This window comes from Sus scrofa, chromosome 15 (genome assembly GCF_054392235.1).
Source record: "Sus scrofa isolate SSC_HxYL_T2T_F1_AM1 chromosome 15, Sscrofa_HxYL_maternal_Yorkshire_Landrace_v2.0, whole genome shotgun sequence".
Taxonomy (NCBI): Eukaryota; Metazoa; Chordata; class Mammalia; order Artiodactyla; family Suidae; genus Sus; species Sus scrofa.
Genome location: NC_139397.1, coordinates 34,141,310 through 34,164,949, shown reverse-complemented (window position 1 = coordinate 34,164,949; position 23,640 = coordinate 34,141,310). Strand labels below are relative to the sequence as shown.

Genomic DNA, 23,640 nt, shown 5'->3' with positions numbered 1-23,640 from the left:
CTCAGTGTTCTTAATTTCTAATGCCACAGAATTCCCCAAAAATGTCAAAAACATTAGTGTTCATGTTAATTTTTACGTACTTGAGGTGACTTTGGCAACCATTTACTAATTCCTTTACTTTCTAAGAAGTAGTAAATTCATTTTCATTCCTAACCTTTGACAAGCAAGGAAAACACTGCAAGCATACTTAAACTGATGGAGTTATTTTTACCTGAGCAGTTTTTCTGCCTTTACATATTCAAAACATGCAAAAGCCAACAGAATTTTTTAGGTATGTTGACATAAGGTATTAAAAAAATAATGCTCATTATGTTGGCATTTTGAATGAAACCCTGATATAATAAAGACTTAAAGAGCACACAAATTATTAAAATACCTTACAGAGCCTTCACATTTTTCCTTTTTGTCATATCACTTAAGCTGAGCCCTGTCGCTATTCTACAGCTAAATGAATCAATTACATCACAAAATTTTTTGTAACAGAAACTATTAGAATTAAAGTAAACAAGTCAATGAAAACTGAGATGTGAGGACTTTGAAGTGAACTAATTACAAGCACATCCCATTTTACTGTGCTTTGTAGAAATAAGGTTTTACAAATTGAGGGTTTCTGGCATCTCTGCATCATCAGACGACAGCATTTTTTAGCAATAAGTATTTCTAAGATATGTACTTTTTTATTTTTATATTTTTTTTTTGTCTTTTTGCTATTTCTTAGGCCGCTCCCGTGGCATATGGAGGTTCCCAGGCTAGGGGTCTAATTGGAGCTGTAGCTGCCAGCCTACGCCAGAGCCACAGCAACTCAGGATCCGAGCCGCATCTGCGACCTACACCACAGCTCATGGCAACGCCAGATTGTTAACCCACTGAGCAAGGGCAGGGACCGAACCCGCAACCTCATGGTTCCTAGTCGGATTCGTTAACCACTGCGCGACGACGGGAACTCCCCCGTACTTTTTTATAGACTAGACATATGCTACTGCCACTTAACAGACTACAGTATAGTGCAAACATAACTTTTAAATCCACTGAGAAACCAAAAAATTTATGACTCACTATTTGCTTCACTGCAGTGCTCTGGAACAGAACCCACAGCATCTCTAAGGTATGCCTACATTTATCTTTACTAAAGGGAATAATTACAAAAATGTATGCTGAAGTCAACTGGTATAAATGTTCTTCTATGTTAGTCCTCTCTAACATGAAATGTTGAGAGCAAGCAAAGGGTTGCTTATCCCCCAAAATTTCCTACAAGAATTACAGAGAAAAAGTATATATATAATCAAGAGTATATATATATATATATATATATATTATATATATATATATATATAATATATATATAATCAAGAGTAGTGATTTTAACTGGCTAACAATAGCTTTTTAAAAATATTTTATTTTCTTTCTCCTTGACTTTTTCCCTTGATTTTTCATGTTAATATTATAAACGTGACTTTAATTTTTAACTGAATTTTCTTTTTTTTTGCCTTTTTGCCTTTTTCTAAGGCCACACCCACGGCATATGGACGTTTCCAAGCTAAGGGTCTAATCAGAGCTACAGCTGCTGGCCTATGCCAGACCACAGCAATGTGGGACCTGAGCTGCATCTGCGACCTACACCACAGCTCACAAGAACACCAGATCCTTAACCCACTGAAGAGGCCAGAGATCAAACCTTATAGTTCCTAGTTGGATTAGTTAACTGCTGAGTCGTGACAGGAACTCCCTGAATTATATTCTTAACATTATTTTTTACCTTTACTGCCTTAGCAGTTTCCAAGGATTGCTCTGGAGGAATTCCTACTTCTCGGTCTCTCAGCAACTGCTGAATAAAATATGTTATATCTCGTCCTGCGATTGGAATGTGCTTAATACAGCTGCCAATCACATATCCTTCGGCCTAGACAGAAAAAAAAAAAAAAAAATAGTGTCAAGTTTACTTTGAATGCTTTTTAAATCAATACAACCTAAATATTTAATCATTAAAAATCAATTTCTCAGATTACTGTATTTGTATTCTCAAGTATTGCTTTATCCCAGGAGAATTCTTCCAGTCTTTATTCCTCAACTGTATTCCTTATAGTTAACTTACAGTAGATTTATATATAGATACTATGTACAAGAATGGCCAGCAATTTAAGATTTATTCTCCCACTGCTAAGAGTTTATAACCAAGACTGAAAGGACTTAACAACATAGAAATAGTGAATTTCAGAAGTAATAATTCTATAAAACAAATTCATAAACTTACTGACACAATGCAAAAGTACAAAATTAATGTAGCAAAATTAAATTTCATTAACAAAGAATATTAAGGATTTCTTTATGTTGCCAATGACAGAATATCAGAGACTGGATTTATCTTCTCACCTTTATTGAGAAAACAGGACAAATATATGAAATAAAGGTTTTTCAGATATTTGACAATAGGCAGAGTGGGGCAGTGATCCCTAAGAAAAGGGAAAACAAACAAGGTAAGTGCTATGAACATACCATCTTCCTGCTTAGGAAGAGTTCCCAGGCAGAAATAATGTGAAGGAGAACCCAGAGTCTAGTGTGCTCATTAAATAAGGATACAGAATGTAGATTTCAGGGAGGTCAGAGCAGCTACAGTTTGCAAGTCAGACTACTAAAGAGGAAAGAGCTACACAGAGAGCTCTGGACATCTGAAGAGAGTAACACCTTAAGTGACTAGTTCATTCATGTGAGGAAACCATCAGAGCCAGAGAAAGAACCTCTGGAAAAGAGTGGGCACAACAGTCCCAAAGCTCACACACAGACAGGAATAGTTTATACTACCATTACTAGCCAGAGTTTAAAGACCTCAAATAGCACAACGAGTAAAGTCTCAGAAGACTACTGCCTCTCTGTAATGGAGACAAAACAGGCTAAAGCAAAAAGATTGTTCGGGATGTGATTAAGAATGTTTAAAAGGAGATCCTAAAAGATTCGAACTGACTCCTAGGAACTTAACTGTGTCCCAGGAAAAAAAATCTTAAAATATTTAAAGGAGACCAATAACCTAGTTCCTAACAATGTGAATACATAACCCCTGACCAGGAGAAAAATCAATTTATAGAAGGATAAAGAGAAAAATCAAATATAACAGAATTGGTAGACAAGGACATTAAAAAGTTACCATATACTTCATATGAGCAAGAATATCAATGGAAACATGAAGAAGAGAGAAATGAAAGACGGCCTTTTTATAAGACCCAAAAAGAACTTCTCTAAGGAGAAGAATAATTGAAATAAAAAATACATCAAATGTGATAAAAAGAGAAATAAGAACTATCCAAAATGAAAAGGAAAAAAACATTAGAAAAAATTGAACAGAACATCATAAAACTATGAGACATCTTCAAGCAGCTTAATATACATATAGCTGAAGACCCTAAAGAGGAAAGAAAGGTAAAGAGACATGTGAAAAAAAAATGATAAAAACTTTTTAGAAATGATAAAAACTACAAATCCATAAATCCAAGAAGCTCAATAAACCCCAAGTAGAGGAAATGAAGAAAACTACCTTTAGGTATATCACAATCAAAGGGCTGAACACTAGTGGACCAGAAATATATAGAGAGAAAATATTGAAGTTAGCCAGAAATAAGAAACATTACATTCAGGAGTTCCTGTTGGGGCTCAGTGGAAATGAATCTGACTAGTAGTATCCATGAGGATGCAGGTTTGATCCCTGACCTCGCTCAGTGGGTTAAGGATCCAGCATTGCCATGAGCTGTGGTATAGGTCGCAGATGTGGCTAGGACCTGGCGTTGCTGTGGCTGTGGCGTAGGCTGGCAGCTATAGGACCAACTTGACCCTTTTCCTGGGAACCTCCATGTGGGTGTGGCACTAAAAATAAAAATAAAATAAAAAAATGAAAATAAAATAAAAACAAAAAAAAGGAAACATTATATTGAAAGGAACAAAGGAATGACAGTAAGCTTATTTTCAGAAACAATGTAATAACCTACAAGATAATAGAGCCACATTTGAAAAATAACTAAAATGAAAAATCTGTCAACCTAAAATTCTATATACCAAGTAAAAACATCTTTTAAAAATTAAGGCAAAATCAAGACTTTTTCAAAGGATGTACATAAGCTGAAAGATTTCATAGCCAGGAGACTTGAATTACAAGAAATGAAGGCCGACATTCAGACAGAAAATAATAATAATAATAATTATAACACTGATAATGATAATAATAATAATAATGCTGGATGGAAATTTGGGTCTTCCAAAGAAAGGGAAATGGTATGTGAATAAATACAAAAGAATTTTATCTCTTTTTTAAAATCTCTTTTAAAGATGACTATTTGTTATGGACTAACATGTCCCTCCCCTTCCAAAATTCTTATGTTGAAATGCTAACCCCTAATGCCTCAGAATGTGTCTTTATTTGAAGACAGTCTTTAAAGAGGGAATTTAAGTTAAAATATTAGAGTGGGCTCTAATCTGATATGACTCATGTTCTGAAAAGAGAAAGAGATTAGGATAGACACAGAGGAAAGACCATGAGAAGACACATGGAGATTAAGGCTGTCTATAAGCCAATGAGAGGACTCAGAAAAAACCCAACCTGGCAAACCCCTTGAGCTTCGACTTTTTGGTCTCTATATCTGCGAAAAAGTTAATAATTTTCTATTGTTTCAAACACTCATTCTGTAGTACTTTGTTACAACAGCCCTAGAGAAACTAATATACTAATTACAATGAAAAAAATTAATAATGTACTACTGAGTTTATAACATGTAGGAGCAAAATAAAGGACAATGGTAGTACAGACTAGAACGAAAGTATGCTCTCGTATCATTCTTATTTATTAAAAGGTACAATATTATTTGTAGTTAGACTGTGATAAGCTAAGGATGTTTATTATAAACCCTAGAGCAACCCCCCCAAACCAAATGACAATAACAAATACATAGCACAGCTAAGAAGTCAATAAAGCAGATAAAATGAAATTATAAAAAACACTCCATTAATTCAAAAAAGCAGGAAAAATAACAAGAATACCTAATTCTTAAAATTCTTACTAAAACTCATTCTTTCTTCTTCAATTTGCTAAATCCTTTTTGCAAATTCCTATTCTAATATTATCAAGATAATGAAATTACTGCTTAGTTGTATAGATGGTAAGACTGCAGTCAAACAGAACCAGATCAATCCTAGTCCCATGACCAATTATTTGGCAACCTCAAGCAACTCTCACATATTTGCATTTTATAAATGAGTAAACTGAGGTCCTCAAAGCACAATATAATCTACATCATAAATTTTGAGATTTAAATGAGAATTTTAAATGAAAAATATAAGAATTGTTAGTATCGCTAAGCAATATACATGTATGCACTTAATCCTCAAAGCAATGTTATGACATTGGGCACTATTGGGATTATTACTGCCATTTTGAAAAAAAGGGAGGAGTCCCAGTCTCCTGAGAACCAGCTGCAGGTTCAATCCCTGGCCTGGCATAGTGGGTGAGGGATCCGGTGTTACAGCAGTTGCGGCAGCTTAGGTCACAACTGCAACTGGGATCTGATTCCTGGCCTGGGAACCCCACATGCCACGGGGCAGCCAAAAAAGAAAAAAGAAAAAAAAAAGGAATAGAATATAGTAGCACTAAGAAAGAAAAATATGCCAACTAAATTATAAAAAGCCATCAAAATATGGGACACATCCTAATTTCCAAGATATTAAAGTATCCCCCAATGTCAATAAAATAAAATGTGGACTAACATAGGATGAAACATTATTTGGCAAAAAATAAGAAATGAATACATGCTACAATGTGAAAATCTTAAAAACATTGGGCTATGTGAAAGATGCCAGTCACAAAAGAGTATACTACTCCACTTAACAGGTAAATCTACAGAGACAGAAAGTAGATTAGTGGTTGCAAGGAGCTGTTATTGGGGGAGAGTGAACACTAAAAGACATAGGGTTTCTTTTCAGAGTGATAAACATGTTTTAAAATTGACTATAGCAATGGATCTACCATGTGAATATACCGAAAAAAAAACCCACCAAATTGCTTTCTAAATGAATAAATTGCACAGCATGTGAATTACATCTCAAGAAAGCCGTTGTTTTTAAAAGGGGTGGTTATTACTAAAACTATTATGACATTGGGAGAGTGAATTAATGACATCTAATCCAAAAGTAGTTACTCTAAGGATGTAATTCTCAACAGAGGTTGCCTGGTGCATTAAAAATAGGAGTAAGAGTAATGAATAAAGTTCAAAATAATTTCATTCCTTATGTGATATTAAATATTATTTTAAAAGATAAACCTTTCTATATATATACACCTAATAATAATCAGTATGAATGTGAGTAGTCATTTTGAATCTATTAGGCACAATAAAAAAATCTAATTTGTCATTAAGAATTGGAAGCAGAAAAGCCTTGGCAGAAAAATGCTATCTATAACAAATAATCCAATCTAATACATTTTTCTTAACGTGCTTGATTAAATTCAAGCCATAAAGCACAATCACAACTTGAGCTTTTTAATTCAAAAATATAATTCCCCAAAAGTCATTAATGATCATATGCTTTCAACTAACTACTATTTAGCAATTAACTTATGCACCAGTATGAAATCTGTTAATTAAGGATAATAAAAACTATCAAGTGGCTAACATATGCATGCACATACACACACACACATGAAAACTGGAAAACTGAGTTTCATGTTTAAAAAAAAAAAAGCATAATATATTCCCATTCCAGATACTCAATTTATCATTTCTTAACTATGAATCAGAAACCACTTCTAATAATTTTCTAACTGTAGTATAAACCCATAGCAAAAAAAACCAAAAAAAAAAAATCATTTTGTAATTTGTTTACAAAATTCTAATAATAAGTCAAGCAAAATACAATTATAGCTGAACAAATGGCCAAACTAGAGAAAATTTTTCAGTGTAATATTTAAAGTTTTTAAAAAGTGGCATTAATTCGTAAAATCTAACTTTGCCAGATGTGTTACTTGGTATCCTGTTCAGTAATTATAAAATATCCTTACCACTGGGATGACATGAGTGACACCGTCTCCGCTGTCTATTACCGTACCAGTCAACGTCCGTTCTCCTACTTGTCTGGAGGTCCAAGATGCAGCTAAGGCAAGAACGGCCTTGAACAAATAAAAATAAGACAGGCAAAAAATAAAAACAAAGAGTTAATAGGAAAAAAAATCTTTTACTGGAGTACTTTATACGATTTTAAATGTAGTTTCTTTGAAAATACAAAGTTAATTTATATTATGCAATAAAGTTGTTCACATCCTGCATATTATTAAGACAACTTACAGTCTTATATTAGTTTTTAGGGGCATATTTATATATTTTTCATATTTTAATGAAGGCCATTTCCCCCCTACAGTCAAAACAAGGTGGAAAACATGAGATAGTCTTACTAACATGAAAAAATACAGTACAGGACTTCAACTACGTTTAAGTGGGCCGGCCTGTAACAAACCACATATAAGGTGAAAGTAGAGAAGCACATCAGTTAATTAATACATAGACAAGTATCACTATTATTAAGATTAGCTCCAAATTTTCTAAGTGTAGCATGTCTTTAGGAATATGTAACAAGATATTTAACCACAGAAAAGGCCACTGTACACTTCCAAATACTATGACTTAATTAGTAAAACAAAGTTAACAAAATAATATTTTTCTACAAAAAAATCCTGGCACAGGCAATAAGGTACAATTCTCTTTATTAAAAAAGTTTGGAATTAAGAAAGTAACACTACTAGTTCATTCTAAAAAAACTAAATTTCATACAAATCCCAGCCTCAAACAAGATAAATTACTAATAATTAAAAAAGAAACCAGAGCTCAGCTGGCTTCGTTTTACCTACTTGCAATATAGCAGCTGAAAAGGACCTAGAAAGATATCTAGGCCATCCTTCTATTTTAACACAGGATCACACCATAATCATTCTGGGCTAACAGAACCACATAATAGTTTATTACTTATTAAGATTTTGTGGTATGCCAGGTATCATATTTGCTACAGGGTTAAAAGACAAGTAAGCAGTAAGCTCTAATTCTGAGAAGTGGGAGAAAAGCTGTTCCATACAGATATATACACAAATGATGTGCAATTAAATACTACAGGGATTTATGATATACAGGATAAAGAGCAGCACAAAGGAGATGGTGGTCAGACCTACATCGTGGTAATAAGGCATTCAAAACAAGCTATGAAGGAGTTCCCTTATAGTGCAGTGGGTTAAGGACCTGGTGTTGTCACTGCAGCAGCCCAGGGTGCTACTATGGCACAGGTTCGATCCCTGGCCCAGGAACTTTTACATGGCACAGGTGCAACAACAAAAAAACAAACAACAATAACAACAAAACAGGCTGTGGAAAAAGGACACAATGAATGTTACAAGGGCAAATTAATGTATACATAAAGTTCTTGACATAAACTCTCAAAAAGGATACCAGGAATGTTACAAAGGTAAATGAATGTGTACATAAAGTTCTTGACATAAACTCTCAATAAATACTAGTTCCCTTTTTTCCATCCTATAAAAAGCTTTGAATTATCTAAAACCCATTAGCTTACTTCCTTTAATATTTCTCTTTTGCTGACTAAACAGCTCCCCTCCTCTACTATGCTTTCTAACTACCAATTCCATAGAGAACTACAATATGCTTTGAAGTTAAGAAAAATATACACATATTTTAACTGTAAATTCAACCAGATTAAAATTTAAGAGTCAAGCTCATCCTGACTTATAAATTTGCTTACCTGTACAGCAATGTATAAGCCTGGAACATTGAAGGACTCAAACATTATTTCAGCAGTATATTCCCTGTTTTCTGGAGTATTCAGTGGAGGTTCAGTCTATTAAATTGAATAACATTTTAAATAGACAATATCAAATTATTTTGATAACGTTATAGACAATTTTAAGTGAGAAATAATTTATTTCAAACACTGTATTTAACAGTCATTAAACTCAGAAATACAGACACAGAGACCAAAGAAAAACTTTAAAGAATTCAAACAGATCTATACATATATGAAAACAATATGGTTATTCACATGAAAAAGAAAAGAAACAATTCCTATGTCATATTACTCATAACGACTTAACACTGAGAAAAGGAAGAGGGAGAAGGAGGAGATCCTGCCAAATCACCCTGCAAATGTGATAATGACAGACCTCCAGGCAAATACACCAATGGTACTTGCTACTGGAATAATCCCCATCTGTGTAATGTTTTCAGCAGGGTGTACCTGGTCTGTCTACAACTACAGTAAGTAAGCCAAGATTCTACAAATTTATGGCATACCTCTCTGGAAAATATCAGTAAGTTATATAACTACTAGAGTATAAAATGGAGATGTTTACAAAGTTCTCTTAAGCTACGTGACTGCAAACATCACTTAGAAACTGGTGGGTTAAGTCTAGGCCAGAACACATGCTAATGAGCCAAGAAAGGACCTAAGAAACAGCGCTCACAATCCTGGACTTTATATTTCATCTATACTTCAGGAATATCTAAATCATTTAAATTACTAACGCTTGAAACTAAGTAAGATATCTGAGTCTTATAAGCCTGATTCAATTAACCAGTCCTTTTCATTATCTCAAATATTTAAACTTGAAAGGCAAAACTTTAAACTTTAGAAATACAGAATTAGCTTTCTGACCTTGACATAAAGAATGATTTCTTAAACTTAAAGAGCACAAATTACAAAAGGAAAGACGGATAAAACTTAAATTCATTGCAAAGTAAATCGTTTTTTAAAAATTTAAAAGACACTTCAATAATTTTTTAAAAAAACTAACTAGAAATACTTTTTCTGTACATAAAACCTTTACCTTCTAAACTACCTGATGTGTTTAAACTTATTAGGAGAATTTTCTAATTATGTTCAAGAGTTTGGCAATAATTTAGTGATAGGTGCGTACAAAATTAAGCAAACTAAAAAATGAAGACAGTTAAATTATAAGCACCAGGAAAAAGAGAAATTCTATACAAAATAAAATATAATCAGAAGACCTCACAAGGAAAATAAACAAACAACTAATAAGCACATGAACAAGTATTCAACATTATGAGTCACCAGAAAAATGCAAATTAAAACCAAAATGAGAAAGCTTGCACACCCACCAGAATGGCTAAAATTAAAAAGAATGGCACACCACCACTTGTTGGATAGAATGTAGTGTACCAAAATCAGTAACACATTGTTGGTGGGTGTGCAAAAAGGTACAATCCCTTGGAAAATTTTGAAGGTTTCCTATAAAATCAATTCTGCATCCACCCTATGACACAGCAATTCCATTTCTAGGTATTTACACAAGAGAAATGAAAACGCATCCACAAAAAGACTTGTATAAGAATGTCACAATACCCAAAATATTCACCACAGTCAAAAGCATGAAACAGTCCAGGTGATCACCGATAGGAAAATGGACAGTGAGGCATATTCATACAATGGAATACAACCCAGCAAAAAGCAGTGAATTACTTGTATATGTGACAAGAAGGATGAATCTCAAGATAATGGTGAGTGAAGTCTTAACAAAGAGCACATCTTACACAATTTCTTCCATTTATATGAAACTCAAATATAAGCGTAACATCTGCACAGGGAAAAATCATAATAGGGGTTGTCTCCATGGCATAGCCGGGATTAACTAGAAAAGGGTATGAGATGACTTCCCCAATTAATAATAATGTTCTATATCCTGAGCAGGGTTTAGGTTACACATCCGTATATGTATGTCAAAGTCAGGGGATGGGCAAACTACATCACGCATTTTGCAGGCCAAATCTGATCCACCACTTGTTTCTATAAATATGGTTTTATTGGAACATAGCCACAGCCACTCATTTAAGTACTACCTTAGGACACTTTCCTGCTACAGCAGAGCTAAGCAGCTGCAACAAAGAACACATGGTCCACAAAGACAAAAATAATTGCTATCCAGCTTTACAGAAAGTTTGCCAACGCCTAGTTAAAACCCATAAAATGGTAGGGTTAAGATGTGTGTATTTTACAGAACGTAAATTTCATATAACAGAAAAAACTGTAAACAGTAATAAACACCAGCTGGTCAGAGGTTTGCTAAAGAATTTAGGGGTGAAACGATTTCATCTACAACTCATCTTGAAGTGATTTTAAAAAAATAAGATGGAGTCTGAGTTCTCCGGTTGCCTAGCAGTTAAAGATCCAACATTGTCACTGCTGTGGCACAGGTTCAATCCCTGGCCCAGGAACTTTCACATGTCATAGATGAAGCCAAAAATTAAAAATTTAAATAAATAAATAAATAAGATAGATAAGTGATAGAGTACAACCAAGAGACAGGATGTTATAAAAACAATTCCAATAAAAGTAATTGCCGAGTCTAAGTTGTAGACATACGGGGTGTTCATTACAAAGGTCTTTCAACTTTATAGCCTAACTATAAACAATATTCACAATTACCATAATAAAACAAATATAAAATATTAACTCCAAATTATAACTATATCACAGAAAGAGGGAGAAGACAAAGATTTTGTGTTAAAGTGAGGGAATAAAAGGAAAAGCACAAAATACTCATCTTTCCTACTAGGCAGTTAATAGATAATATTTAATGTTTTAGAAAATCAAATTAACAAATAGAAGAAACTTGTGAGATAACTATCAGGAAAACCTCTTTAGTGTTTGCCTCTTGGGGAATCAAGGATTCAAGGGTAGGGAAAGGTGGGGAAGGAAGAGTGCTTTGGGTTTTTTTTTTTTTAAATCTTACAGCACTTGGTTTTTACAGCTATGAACAGGCATTGCTTTGGTAAAAATAAGAAAAAAGTTTAAAAATTAAATTATATGGTGTTTTGTTACCAAGAATTACAAATGAAATAATAATCAGATTACTTACGTTAAAAAAAAAAAAAAAGTTAAGTTCCATGTTTTAAACATTTTTCCCTGAAACTTACTTACTGTCAGGTAAAAAAGAAAAGATGATACAGTTTTATAACAACATGACAATTTAATAAATAATAAAGTATGCACTCTAGTGAGTACAAATGTGACGAAAACATTCTCATTAAGTTCCTTCAAAAACCTCCTTAGTGAATAATATAAGGGAATGAATACATATGTATGACTGGGTTACTTTGCTGTACAGCAGAAATTGGGACATTATAAATCAACTGTAATTAAAAATTTAAAAAAAAACTTCCTCAGTGAAATTGTAATTTATACGTACCAAAAGAAAATAATGGTCTTCAGGTTCTGCCCTTAAATATTTAAAGATCACTTGCTCCATAAACCTTTCCATCAAGTCCCAATCTTCAACTATACCATGGCGGATTGGCCACTATGAAAACAAAAAATAAAACATAAATTAAATCTATGTTAACATCAAAAAAAACCTGGGAATATTAGATAAGGATAGCATTCCTTAGGTGTGATAATGACACACAGATCATTAGAAGATGCATACTTAACTACTGAGAAAAAGGGAATTATTTCTACAGCACATTTTCAGATGCTTCCATTAAAAATCATAATGCAAACATGTCAAAATGTTAAAAATCGTTCAATCTAGACGGAAGGTCATTATACCAATCTTTCTGGATTTCTGAAAATTTTGTAATAATGGGAAATGTAATCCATTAAAATTTAGCATATGAAAATTACAGGTTATAACAGTTTCCTTAAGTTTTAATTTATTAGCTCTTTCACAAATATTTGTTGTATGCCTAATATATAACACACAGTTGATAAGTATATAGCAAAATAATCGTAAATTAAGGAAATAAAATTTTATAAGCAAAATCATATATATTTGAATAGAATCATGCTTCTAAAACTGAGCCCCAGGGTACTACAGCAAATTCACAAAGACACAAATATTTTAAATTTTCCAGGGAAATTTGCTGATACTCAAAATTAGTTCAACACTGCATATCTACTAGTTTAAAGTAGCTCAGTTTCAACATCAGAGCATACTAAATTCCTTTCAATAACATCATTTCCTTGAGAAGCTGGATTGGCAGAGGTCACCAGGATAAAAACTAAATACCTCCCCCTAAAAACCTATGTAATGTAAGAAATGAGTACGGTGATGGGCAATCTGATTCCAGGTATGAAAAACTGTAAAGTACCCCACAGATACAATGCATCCTAAGAGTCTCTGAGATTATTTACAATTAAAAATATTTTCTTTCCAAATAAGTGTCCTATTTTTTTTTTTCAAGCAACTACTACGGTGCTACATACATAACAGAACTGTTATTTCTTTCAGTCTAAGTGACACTAAAAAAATCTTACTTAGACACTGAAGGCACAGAAAAAGTTTGCAAATCTCTATAATAAAACAGTTTCACGACACATATAACTAAGCAAAAGATTAGAATTCTGTATGAAGAAATAAAGTATTTAGGACAAGATGATCAACTCGGCTTCTGAGGAAAAACAGAAAGGCTCCTATTCCTGTGTGACTAAAGAGGTCATATCTAAGCTGGGTCTTAAAGGAGCAACCTTGTTAATTTTGTTTGGGTGTGGGGTGGGAGAAGACAATGTAAATAGAGAATAGAAAAAATAACAAAGACAAATACTGCATAATACACAAACAGTTACCAATGAAAATGGTGTGTGACAAAAGGGTTGGGGAAAGGGTGTAGGCAGAGAGAACTGTTGTAGATGAAGGGGACCAAATTCTCAAAAACTTACTTCCCTGTATTTGGGTTTTATTCTATAAGAAATGAAGCATCATTACAAATTTTTATACAAAGCATAAAAGGAATAGCTTTGATTTTTAAGAAGACTATTACAGTAGCATTGGAACAGCTAAAATGAATCTTAAAAGAACCAAGTAAGCGAGAATAAGAGCCCAATTGTAGTATAAATGACACCAGGCCAGATTCAAGATTTCGGTCACTATGAGAAAAACTCAAAAGATACCAATAGGTTTCTAGCTATAAAGTCATGACAGAAAGGATCAAGACACAAAAGTTGTGTTTTATCTTGTCTTGGAATAAGTAAGAGTGGGGTATATATAATAAATTTTGTTTTGACTATTAAACTCAAGAGCCAGGTAGGTGGACAGTAGGTAGTTGTAAACAGGGTCAAGGAATTGGTTTGGCTGTGGTTGTACATGAAGGTGTGGATGAGATCACCCATAAGAAGTCTTTAATAAAGAAACAAGAGAGGAGTTCTTGCTGTAGCACAGTGGGTTAAGAATCTAACTGCAGTGGCTCAGGTAGCTGTGGTGGCATGAGTGCAATCCTCGTTCAAACACAGGGATTAAAGGATGTGGTTTGTGGCAGCTGTGTGGCCCAGCAGCTGCTGCTCAGATTCAATCCTTGCGCCAGGAACTTACCAGTGCTGCAGGTGCAGCCTTAAAAATAAAAAGGAAAAGAAAAAAGAAAAGAGAATCAAGAACAGTACCTGGGAAATACTGACATGTGAGTAGTGGGCAAAAGAGGAAGAACCATTAATAGTAGGAAAAAAAATAAACAGTAACAAATAAAAAGAATAGTCCAGGAGTTCCTGTAGTGGCACAGCAGAAACAAGTCTGACTAGTATCCATGAGGACAAGGGGTTCAATCCCTGATCTCACTCAGTGGGTCAAGCATCTGGTAGTGTCGTGACCTGTGGTGTAAGTCACATGAGGCTCAGATCCCACGTTGCTGTGGCTGTGGTGTATTTCAGAGCGGAAGGAGGAGCCAAGAGTCAGGACTCCAAGTTCCTTTAACAAATTTATAAAACAGATTCCATACTCACCTCTCTTTTCTTTCTCGCTTTTTTATAATTTAAGGGATCCTATACATATCATTTAGATCATCTGTTCTCTGGATTCTATCTCTCTAGCTTTCTCTGAGACCTATACTCTACCCTTCCCGTTACTTTAATATCTCTTTCTAATGGCTCTTTCATATGAGCATTTAAACATCTTTTCCACTTTAAGCCCACAACTTGTCTCTTCATCTCTCTCCTTCCCAATCAAAGCCAATCCTCACTGAATACATTGTCATTTTTTCCTGACTACTTTCCTGGCCATTCATAATCCCACCTACTTTTAATCTAGCCTTATAACTCTTCTAAAATTATTCTTACTAAGGTTACAAATGATATCCATGTAGCTAAAGACAGCAAATAATGTATGGGCTCTGGCTTACATGACAGCAGCATCCCACACTGTTTATCACTGCTTCCTCTTTACCCCATCTAACCATGCCTTCTCAGTCTCCTTTGCAGGCTTTCCACCTTCATTCAACCCTAAATGGTACATTGATCAGACTCTGTCCTAGGCCTACCCCTAGGGAACCTCATCCTTTCCAGAGGTAACTAATACTTTCCAACTATGTGTCTCCAGCTCTTGTTTCTAAACTCCAAGAGCCAAATGTTTGTATATGCACAAAACACTCATAGTAATTTTTTTTAATGGCTTCCTTTCCACCACAGGACAACAAGCTTGAAATGTAGGAGGCATTTTTTTCTTATTTACCACTATATTCTCAGCACTTAGTAAAGCTGTTTACACATGGTAAACATTGTTCATTAATAAATAAGTTATGAGAAGGGAAGAAAAGAGGTACGAAGGAAGAAATGTGTAAATTAGGCCAAGTCCATTTCTAAAAATAAGATAATGAGGGTCAGAACAGTGTTCCCCTTTTAGTTCAGGTGAGGGCAGTGACCGAGGGAACAGACAGACAGAAAGCAACTGAGTTACTAGATTTGTTCTAAATTCTGAAACTTAATGATTACATTCACAAAAATTTCTAACCTACACTGTATTACTAAGACTTACCTATTTTATAGTACATAAATTTATACCTCAATAAAAAGGGAGAGGGAGGAAAAAGGATAGAGAACAAATAAGAAAGGGAAAAATAAAAAAAGAAGAAAAGAGAGAGGTACTTCCAAGTGACTTAAGCGTCAAAAGAGGAGGAAAAGTACGAGTTTGAATAAAGACAGGAGGGAAATTTTTCTAGATATGGCAATATGGAGGCAAGAGAATGACAATTACACTGATGATTCTGATCAGAAAAGTAAATACTGAAATCTTCCTCTTGAGGGAAAAAACTGTACGGTTAACTTCTACTGTGAAGAAGTTAAAGGTATTAGGCCTGTAATAGAGTGAAACTCCAGATGGCACAATTACTGAACAAACGAATTTTCTGGAAGAAAATGATTTATTTACACAAATCATAAAAATATACCTTTGTTGCATATGTAGGTTTTTCTATTGCTTCATCACCAATGAAGAAGTCTAGGTCATCAACACCTTTCATCACCCTCCTTTGAGCTTGATCACCCACTTTTGCGGACTCCTTAATAGCAATACCTTTAAAATAAAGTTATGTATACATGTCAAAAACTTACTGTTTCCAAGTGAGACAAATTTTTCACTTGTATTTCTTCCATAATAAAATGTTATTAAATAAAACACCATCTAGTATATTCAAATTGTCAAACCAAGGAGTTCCCGTCGTGGCACAGTGGAAACAAATCCGACTAGAAACCATGAGGTGGTGGGATTGATCCCTGGCCTTGCTCAGTGGGTTAAGGATCTGGCATTGCCTTGAGCTGTGGTATAGGTTGCAGACATGGCTCGGATCCGGCGTTGCTGTGGCTGTGCTGTAGGCCGGCAGATATAGCTCCAAGTTGACTTCTGGCCTAGGAACCTCCATATGCCACAGGTGCAACCCTAAAAAGCGAAAAAAAAAAAAAAAAAAAAAAAAAAAACCTGTCCAACTAAAGCAAAGAAGTCATAAGAAACCTATGACATGGAGCTCCCGTCGTGGTGCAATGAAAACAAATCCAACTAGGAACCATGAGGCTATAGGTTCAATCTCTGGTCTTGCTCAGTGGGTTAAGGATCTGGCGCTGCTGTGAGCTGTGGTGGAGGTCCCAGATTCAGCTCGTGTCTGGTGTTGCTATGGCTATGTGTAGGCCAGCAGCTGTACCTGACTGGACCCCTAACCTGGAAACCTCCATATGCTGCAGGTATGGCCCTAAAAAGCAGAAAAAAAAAGACAAGAAAGAAAGAAAGAAAGGGGAGTTCCTGTGGCAGTGCATTGGAAACAAATCCGACTAGGAACCATGGGGTTGCAGGTTCGATCCCTGGCCCTGCTTAGTGGGTTAACGATATGCCGTTGCCCTGAGCTATGGTGTAGGTTGCATTCGTGGCTCAGATCTGGCGTTGCCATGGCTGTGGCATAGGCTGGTGGCTACGGCTCCGATTAGACCCCTAGCCTGTGAAATCTCCATATGCCACAGGTGCAGGCTTTGAAAGACAAAAAGACCAAAAAAAAAAAAAAAAAAAAAGAAAGAAAGAAAGAAAAGAAACCTATGACAAAATTCATTTAACACAAAATCTCTACTTCCATTGAGAAACAAGGCATCAAGTATAAAAAAGCAAAGAAAGGAATTGTAATCCCACCAAGTCAACATACGCTTATGGATGATCAGAAAAAACACACAAATAAACAAAAAACCCCTGAAAAATAGTAATAAATAAAAACAGGGAGGTTGCATAGGGAATTTAAAAAAAAAAAAAAAAAAAAGCTTTCTTTATATTTCTATCCTATTTCATCTTATTTGGAAACAGGGTCTTTTTTTTTTTTTTTTTGGTGAGGCGGGAGAACCATGCCTATGGCATGTGGAAGTTCCTGGGCCAGGAACTGAACCTGCACCACAGCAGTAACCCAAGCTGCTGCAGTGACAATGCCGGATCCTGAACCCACTGCGCCACAAGAGAACTGTTGGAATTTGAGTCTTCCAAGTTAAAGTTGTTAGGGTGAGTCCTAATCCAATAAATGGTGTTGTTATTTTTTTAAAAAAGGAAATTTGGACATAGCCACACACAGAAGAAAAACAATGTAAATATACACCAGGGACAGTCATGTTACTGGAGTGATACATATTCAAGCCAAAGAAAGTCAAGGATTGTCAGCATACTGGAAGCTCTGAGAGGCAAGAAAAATTTTCCCCTAGAGCTGTCAGCAAGATCTCGTCCCTGCTGACACCTTTATTTTGGACTTCTAGCTTCCAGGACTCTAAGTTTCTGTTGTTTTAAGTCACCCAGTTTTTGGTACTTTGCTATGGCAGCCTTGGGAAACTAATACAAGCATACACAATAGTCTAATACCAAACTAAAATATAAGTAACGTCAAATACTAGTCCACAAAGTACTTCTATTTTAGTCAGCAAGAGCCAATATTTGAAATCAAAATCTTAGGCAACCAACTATCAATATACTATTTATATATAAAGGTGGGGCAGAAGCAAAGAAAAGCAAACCTGTCCCTCAGTGTAGATAATAAGGAAAAAGACAATAGTACTACTAAATTAAGACTAGTATATTCATATGAATGAACTATTTCATCAGTGTTACCTAAAAATCATTCTAGGTAATAAAGAATTAGATTTAGCCTAGTTTCTTAGATAATCAGTCTCTAGAAAAGTACACCAAAAGTATTCAGAAGTATAAAAGTCAAGTGGGTTAAGGATCAGGTATTGTTACTGCAGCAGCTCAGGTCACTGCTGTAAAAATTCCTGGCCCTGGGAACTTCTACATGCCTGTGGTGCAGCAAGGTACCAAAAGTCAAACAGATTTTTTTCTAGAGTGGAAAAAATACATAATAGCTCCCCTTTTAGAGACAATTTTGACACATACTTCACACATTCAATTTTGTTCTTGCTACATATGACAAAATGATTGACCTGTCCATGACAAAACAATTGACCTGTCCATGTCCAGTAAGTGCCCAATTTAGACTAAATTTTTAGTAATTTCTACCTTGTTCTCAGCTTCACAGATTTTTTGATCCTAAGCTGCTTTCAATATTCTCTGTATGCTTATGTTTCCAATTCCTTCCTATATTCATAAATTAGTAAGGATACACAAAAATATTCAATCACACAAACTACAGAACAAAACACGTGACAATTCCAAAATTAAACTGTCTAGGAGTTAGCACCACCAAGCAATGGGGCAAAAGATTTGTCATTTGATATGCTAAAGTAGGCAGTAGGTCCAGTAGATCAGAGGCATTACTATATAATGTACAAAAGGTGAATTGGAAAGTAAGGAGTGCAAAAATATGTCCGTCAAGGACCAGACACATAACCTGGGCTAGCAAATAGGAGCATTGACAAACCAAGTGTGAAAATATTATTTAAAAACTTCTAAAAGACAAACTGTTGAAAGTTGATGGTCATCTAAAATACAATTAACAGGCATTTCCATCATGGCACAAGGGAAATGAATCCAGCTAGGAACATGAGGTTTCGCGGTTTAATCCCTGGCCTCACTCAGTGGGCAGTAGGTTAAGGATCTGGCGTTGCTGTGAGGTGTGGTGTAGGTGGCAGACGCGACTAAGATCCTGCATTGCTGTGGCTGTTAGTATAGGCCAGCAGCTATAGCTCCAATTAGACCACTAGCCTGGGAACCTCCATATGTCTTGGGTGCAGACCTAAAAAGCAAAAAAAAAGTAAAGTGAAGTTAACAAAAAAATAATACAGAACAGAAACCATGTAGGTAAGTATGGTCATAAGGTATCAGAAAATAGCTGAAGTGAGCATCTCTAAAGATGAAATGCCATCCTTATTTTGAAACATAGGCTCTTGTCAGGGATGTCAACAAGCTCAAGTCCTGCAAACAATAATCATATCCACAAACCACTGTAGGAGTCATGGTAGAAGTATGAACAGGGATGCATTACTTAACAGTTATACACACACATTGTTAACAGCAATATCCTCAAAGCAGAAAACTTTTTAATTATCAACTCATTCACTTTTGTCTTTAAAAAAGATATTTGGTAGATTTGGTAGATGAAGAGCTAAAGAGAGAACTGAAATGAATTGTCAGAGATATAGAAATGAGGCCACACTTAGAACTTGGCAAACCAGGATTTTAAAGGATTAAATCTTAGAGAGTATCAGAAATACTTCTTGTACTTTCTTGTACTTTATTAAGAAAAAGACATTAAATAAGCTTATTTGTGGCTTAAAGGAAATACTTACAGGAAGGGATGATAAACTGTGGTTCTGTATTTCCAGCATAACCTAGTTTGGTATACCTGAAAAACAAAAAGAATTTTATAAGGATTTCACTAACATCTTAGCAATTATAAATTTAAATCTTAGATATCCATTTGTTATAGAATGAGAGTCCATTGTGGGTAAATAATATACAAAATTCTATAGCTTCAATTCAATTAAACATCCCTACTTTCAAAATTATATCAAAATTATAAATATTCACAGCTTTCAACCAGAATTTCCACTTTTAGAAATTGATCCTACAGGGATACTCATACACATAGGTAGGAAGTAACATATAATGGGGCCTTATGCAACAATCTTGCTTATGATAGCAAAACACTGAAAATAAGGAGCCATCAAAAAAAATAAAAAAACTTGTTAAATATGCTACATTTACACTGCAGAATATTATACAACTATTAAAAAAGAGACTGAGGAGTTCCCGTCATGGCGCAGTGGTTAACGAATCCGACTAGGAACCATGAGGTTGCGGGTTCGGTCCCTGCCCTTGCTCAGTGGGTTAACGATCCGGCGTTGCCGTGAGCTGTGGTGTAGGTTGCAGACGCGGCTCGGATCCCGCGTTGCTGTGGCTCTGGTGTAGGCCGGTGGCTACAGCTCCGATTCAACCCCTAGCCTGGGAACCTCCATATGCCGCGGGAGCGGCCCAAGAAATAGCAACAAAAACAACAACAACAACAACAACAACAACAACAAAAAGACAAAAGACAAAAAAAAAAAAAAAAAAAAAAAAGAGACTGAAGTTCTTAATGTATAGATATGGAACAATTTGCAAAAGGTATTGTTAACTGAACAAAGCAAGGGACAGAACAATGGTTCAAGTATGCAATATTTATATAAAAGTAAAGAGTAGAACATATAAAATATATTTGAATGTACAGCACAGAATATCTCTGGAAGAGTGTATTTTGGATGCCTCTAGAGAAGGGAAACTAGGTAAGTAAAAGACAAGGGTACCGAGTTTTTTTAATGCACATCATTTCATACTATTTGAATATATTACTATTTTTAAAAAAACTATCAATTTTAAAATGTTTTGCCACAATAGATTCAGCCTGTATTCTTACAATAACAAAATAATAACAATAATAACAATGATTAGAAACTACATAAAAGCTGAGTTTTGACAAACAGCATGTTCCAGGCTACTTATGAGATAGCCAGACACTTTTTGGCTATGAGCGGAAACCTAGTATCTATGAGCAGGTTTTAAAAAGAAAGAAACAATATTTTCTGTTATTCCACATTCAAACCCACTACAAAACAGCAGGCACGTAAACTGCTGTGATATTCCTAGATTCTAATATCTGCAGAAATACTTTTCTAATATAAAAAGGAGGAAAAAAATCTCTTTGGGGTATATTTTAGCCCCAAAATTAAGTTCAAGAACTGAGAGTGCCAAATAGACTAGATCATTAAAAATCGGGGAAAACATAAACTAAACATATAACTAAACATAAACTAAAAATTGAAGGTATTGGCTAATATAATTAAGACATTTTTACAATGAACTCTCAAAGTTCTTGAGAGTCACCATAGGAAAAAAACTGTACAAGTAGATGACAGAAGAGTTTCTCTAATTTTTTTTTTCTCTACAAGGAAACTTCTTTCTCACAATTAATTGGCATTTGATAACCTCAACACTTGAAATTATAATTTAAAGATGTAATTACTTCACCTAAACTGAAAAATTCCTGGTTTTCACTGACAAATGCAAAGTTAAATTTTTGTAGTAATACAAATAGATTCTAAAACAAACTTTTTCATATTAAGATTTCTTGCGTTCCCTGTCACGGCTCAGCAGAAACCAATCTGACTAGTATCCATGAGGACATGGGTTCGCTCCCTGGACTTGCTCAGTGGGTTAAGGATCCAGTGTTGCTGTGAGCTGTGGTGGGTCAGGGTTAGGCTTTGGGTTAGGGTTAGGGTTAGGGATCCTGTTCTGATCCTGCGTTGCTGTGGCTGTGGTGTAGGGCAGCAGCTACAGCTCTGATTTGACCCCTAGCCTAGGAACCTCCATATGCCGTAGGTGCAGCCCTAAAAAGCAAAAATAAATAAATGAATAAATAAATAAATTCTAAGCATACAAATATGTTCCTCTCTTATTTACCACACTGTTCTTCAGACTTAAAATCTAATACTGGCCAAATAACATAGCAAACCATTTTTAACTTTACTTTTCCAAAGTGAATTTCTGTTTAGATTTTATAAATTCTGCTAGTACACTTTATTTCTCCACAGCCCTTGCAATTTTCTATTAAGTTTTGGGGGTGTTCAAAAAGTCATTTATATAATTAAGCAACTTAAGAAGTCAATACCTAACCAGATTATACAAATCTACATTTCAAATATTCACACACACACCCCAAAAGCTTTCTAAATTGCCTTCAGAAAAACTTCCTTCAGGCAACTAGCAGATACTCTGATAACATTTCCTCCTCGTCAGTTTTAAACATAGGGTCAAATAGCTTTGATTTTTCTTTAATTTGCCACTTGGATAACATCATTTAGTATAAGATTCAGACATGGGACAAACTTTCTCACGTTCAAGCTATTTACTCAAATCGATCTACAGAACCACACAATTGCCAGTAAAATCTCAACAACGTTTTTTGCGGAAATAGCCTATCCTAAGTCATATGAAATCTTAAAGGCCTATAAATAGCCAAAACAACCTTAAAAAAAGAACAAAGTTAGGGGTTTCACACTTCTTGACTTCGAAACTTATTACAAAGCTACAGTAACCAAAGTTGTATGGCACTGATATACAGACAGGAACATGGACAAATGCAAAAGAACAGAGCCCAAAAGTAAACCTTCCCATATATGGTCAAATGATTTTTGATAAGGGTGCCACGACCATTCAAACAGGAAAAAGAGAGCATCTTTTTAAGAAATGGTGCTAGGAAAACTGAATATCCAATAATTAATGAACCTGGACTTTTATCTTACACCACATACAAAATTTAACTCAAAATGGATCATAGGCCTACTTGCAAAAGCTAAAACTATAAAACTCTTAGAGGAAAATAAAGGGGATAAATAATGTTTTATGATATTAAACTGACAATTATTTCTTGGATATCACACTACAAGCAGGCAACAACAAAAAGATAACCGAACATGATCAAAATTAATAAGTTTTGTGTACCAAAGGACAGTATCAATAGTGTGCAAAGGCAACCAATGAAATGGAAGAAAATGCTTGTAAACCATGTTTTTGATAAGGAGTTAATATCCAGAATATATAAAGAGCTCTTACAACTCAAAAACAAAGTAAACAAACAACCCAACTTTTAAAATGGGCAAGGCAAAGTTCCTGTGGTGGCACAGCAGAAACAAAACTGACTAGGAACCATGAGGTTGCAAGTTCAATCTCTGGCCTTGCTCAGTGGGTTAAGGATCCGGAGTTGCCATGAGCTGTGGTGTAGTTCGCAGACATGGCTCAGATCTGGCGTTGCTGTGGCTGTGGTATAGGCCAGAAGCTGTAGCTCTGATTAGACCCCTAGCATGGGCACCTCCATGTGCCCCAGGTGCGGCCCTAAAAAAAAAACCCAAAAATAAAATAAAATAAAATGGGCAAGGCACTTGAAA

At 35.0% G+C, this 23,640-nt stretch overlaps 1 protein-coding gene across 1 annotated transcript in view; it reads right to left on the bottom strand.

Annotated features, from left to right (window-relative positions):
- ACTR3 (actin related protein 3) overlaps positions 1–23,640 on the bottom strand; it is a 61,139-nt gene that overhangs the window by 19,951 nt on the left and 17,548 nt on the right. Inside the window, 6 exon segments of the mRNA NM_001134343.1 lie at positions 1,757–1,900; positions 7,034–7,141; positions 8,776–8,871; positions 12,236–12,346; positions 16,197–16,321; positions 20,008–20,063. Of these exon segments, the coding sequence (NP_001127815.1) occupies positions 1,757–1,900; positions 7,034–7,141; positions 8,776–8,871; positions 12,236–12,346; positions 16,197–16,321; positions 20,008–20,063 (640 nt within the window).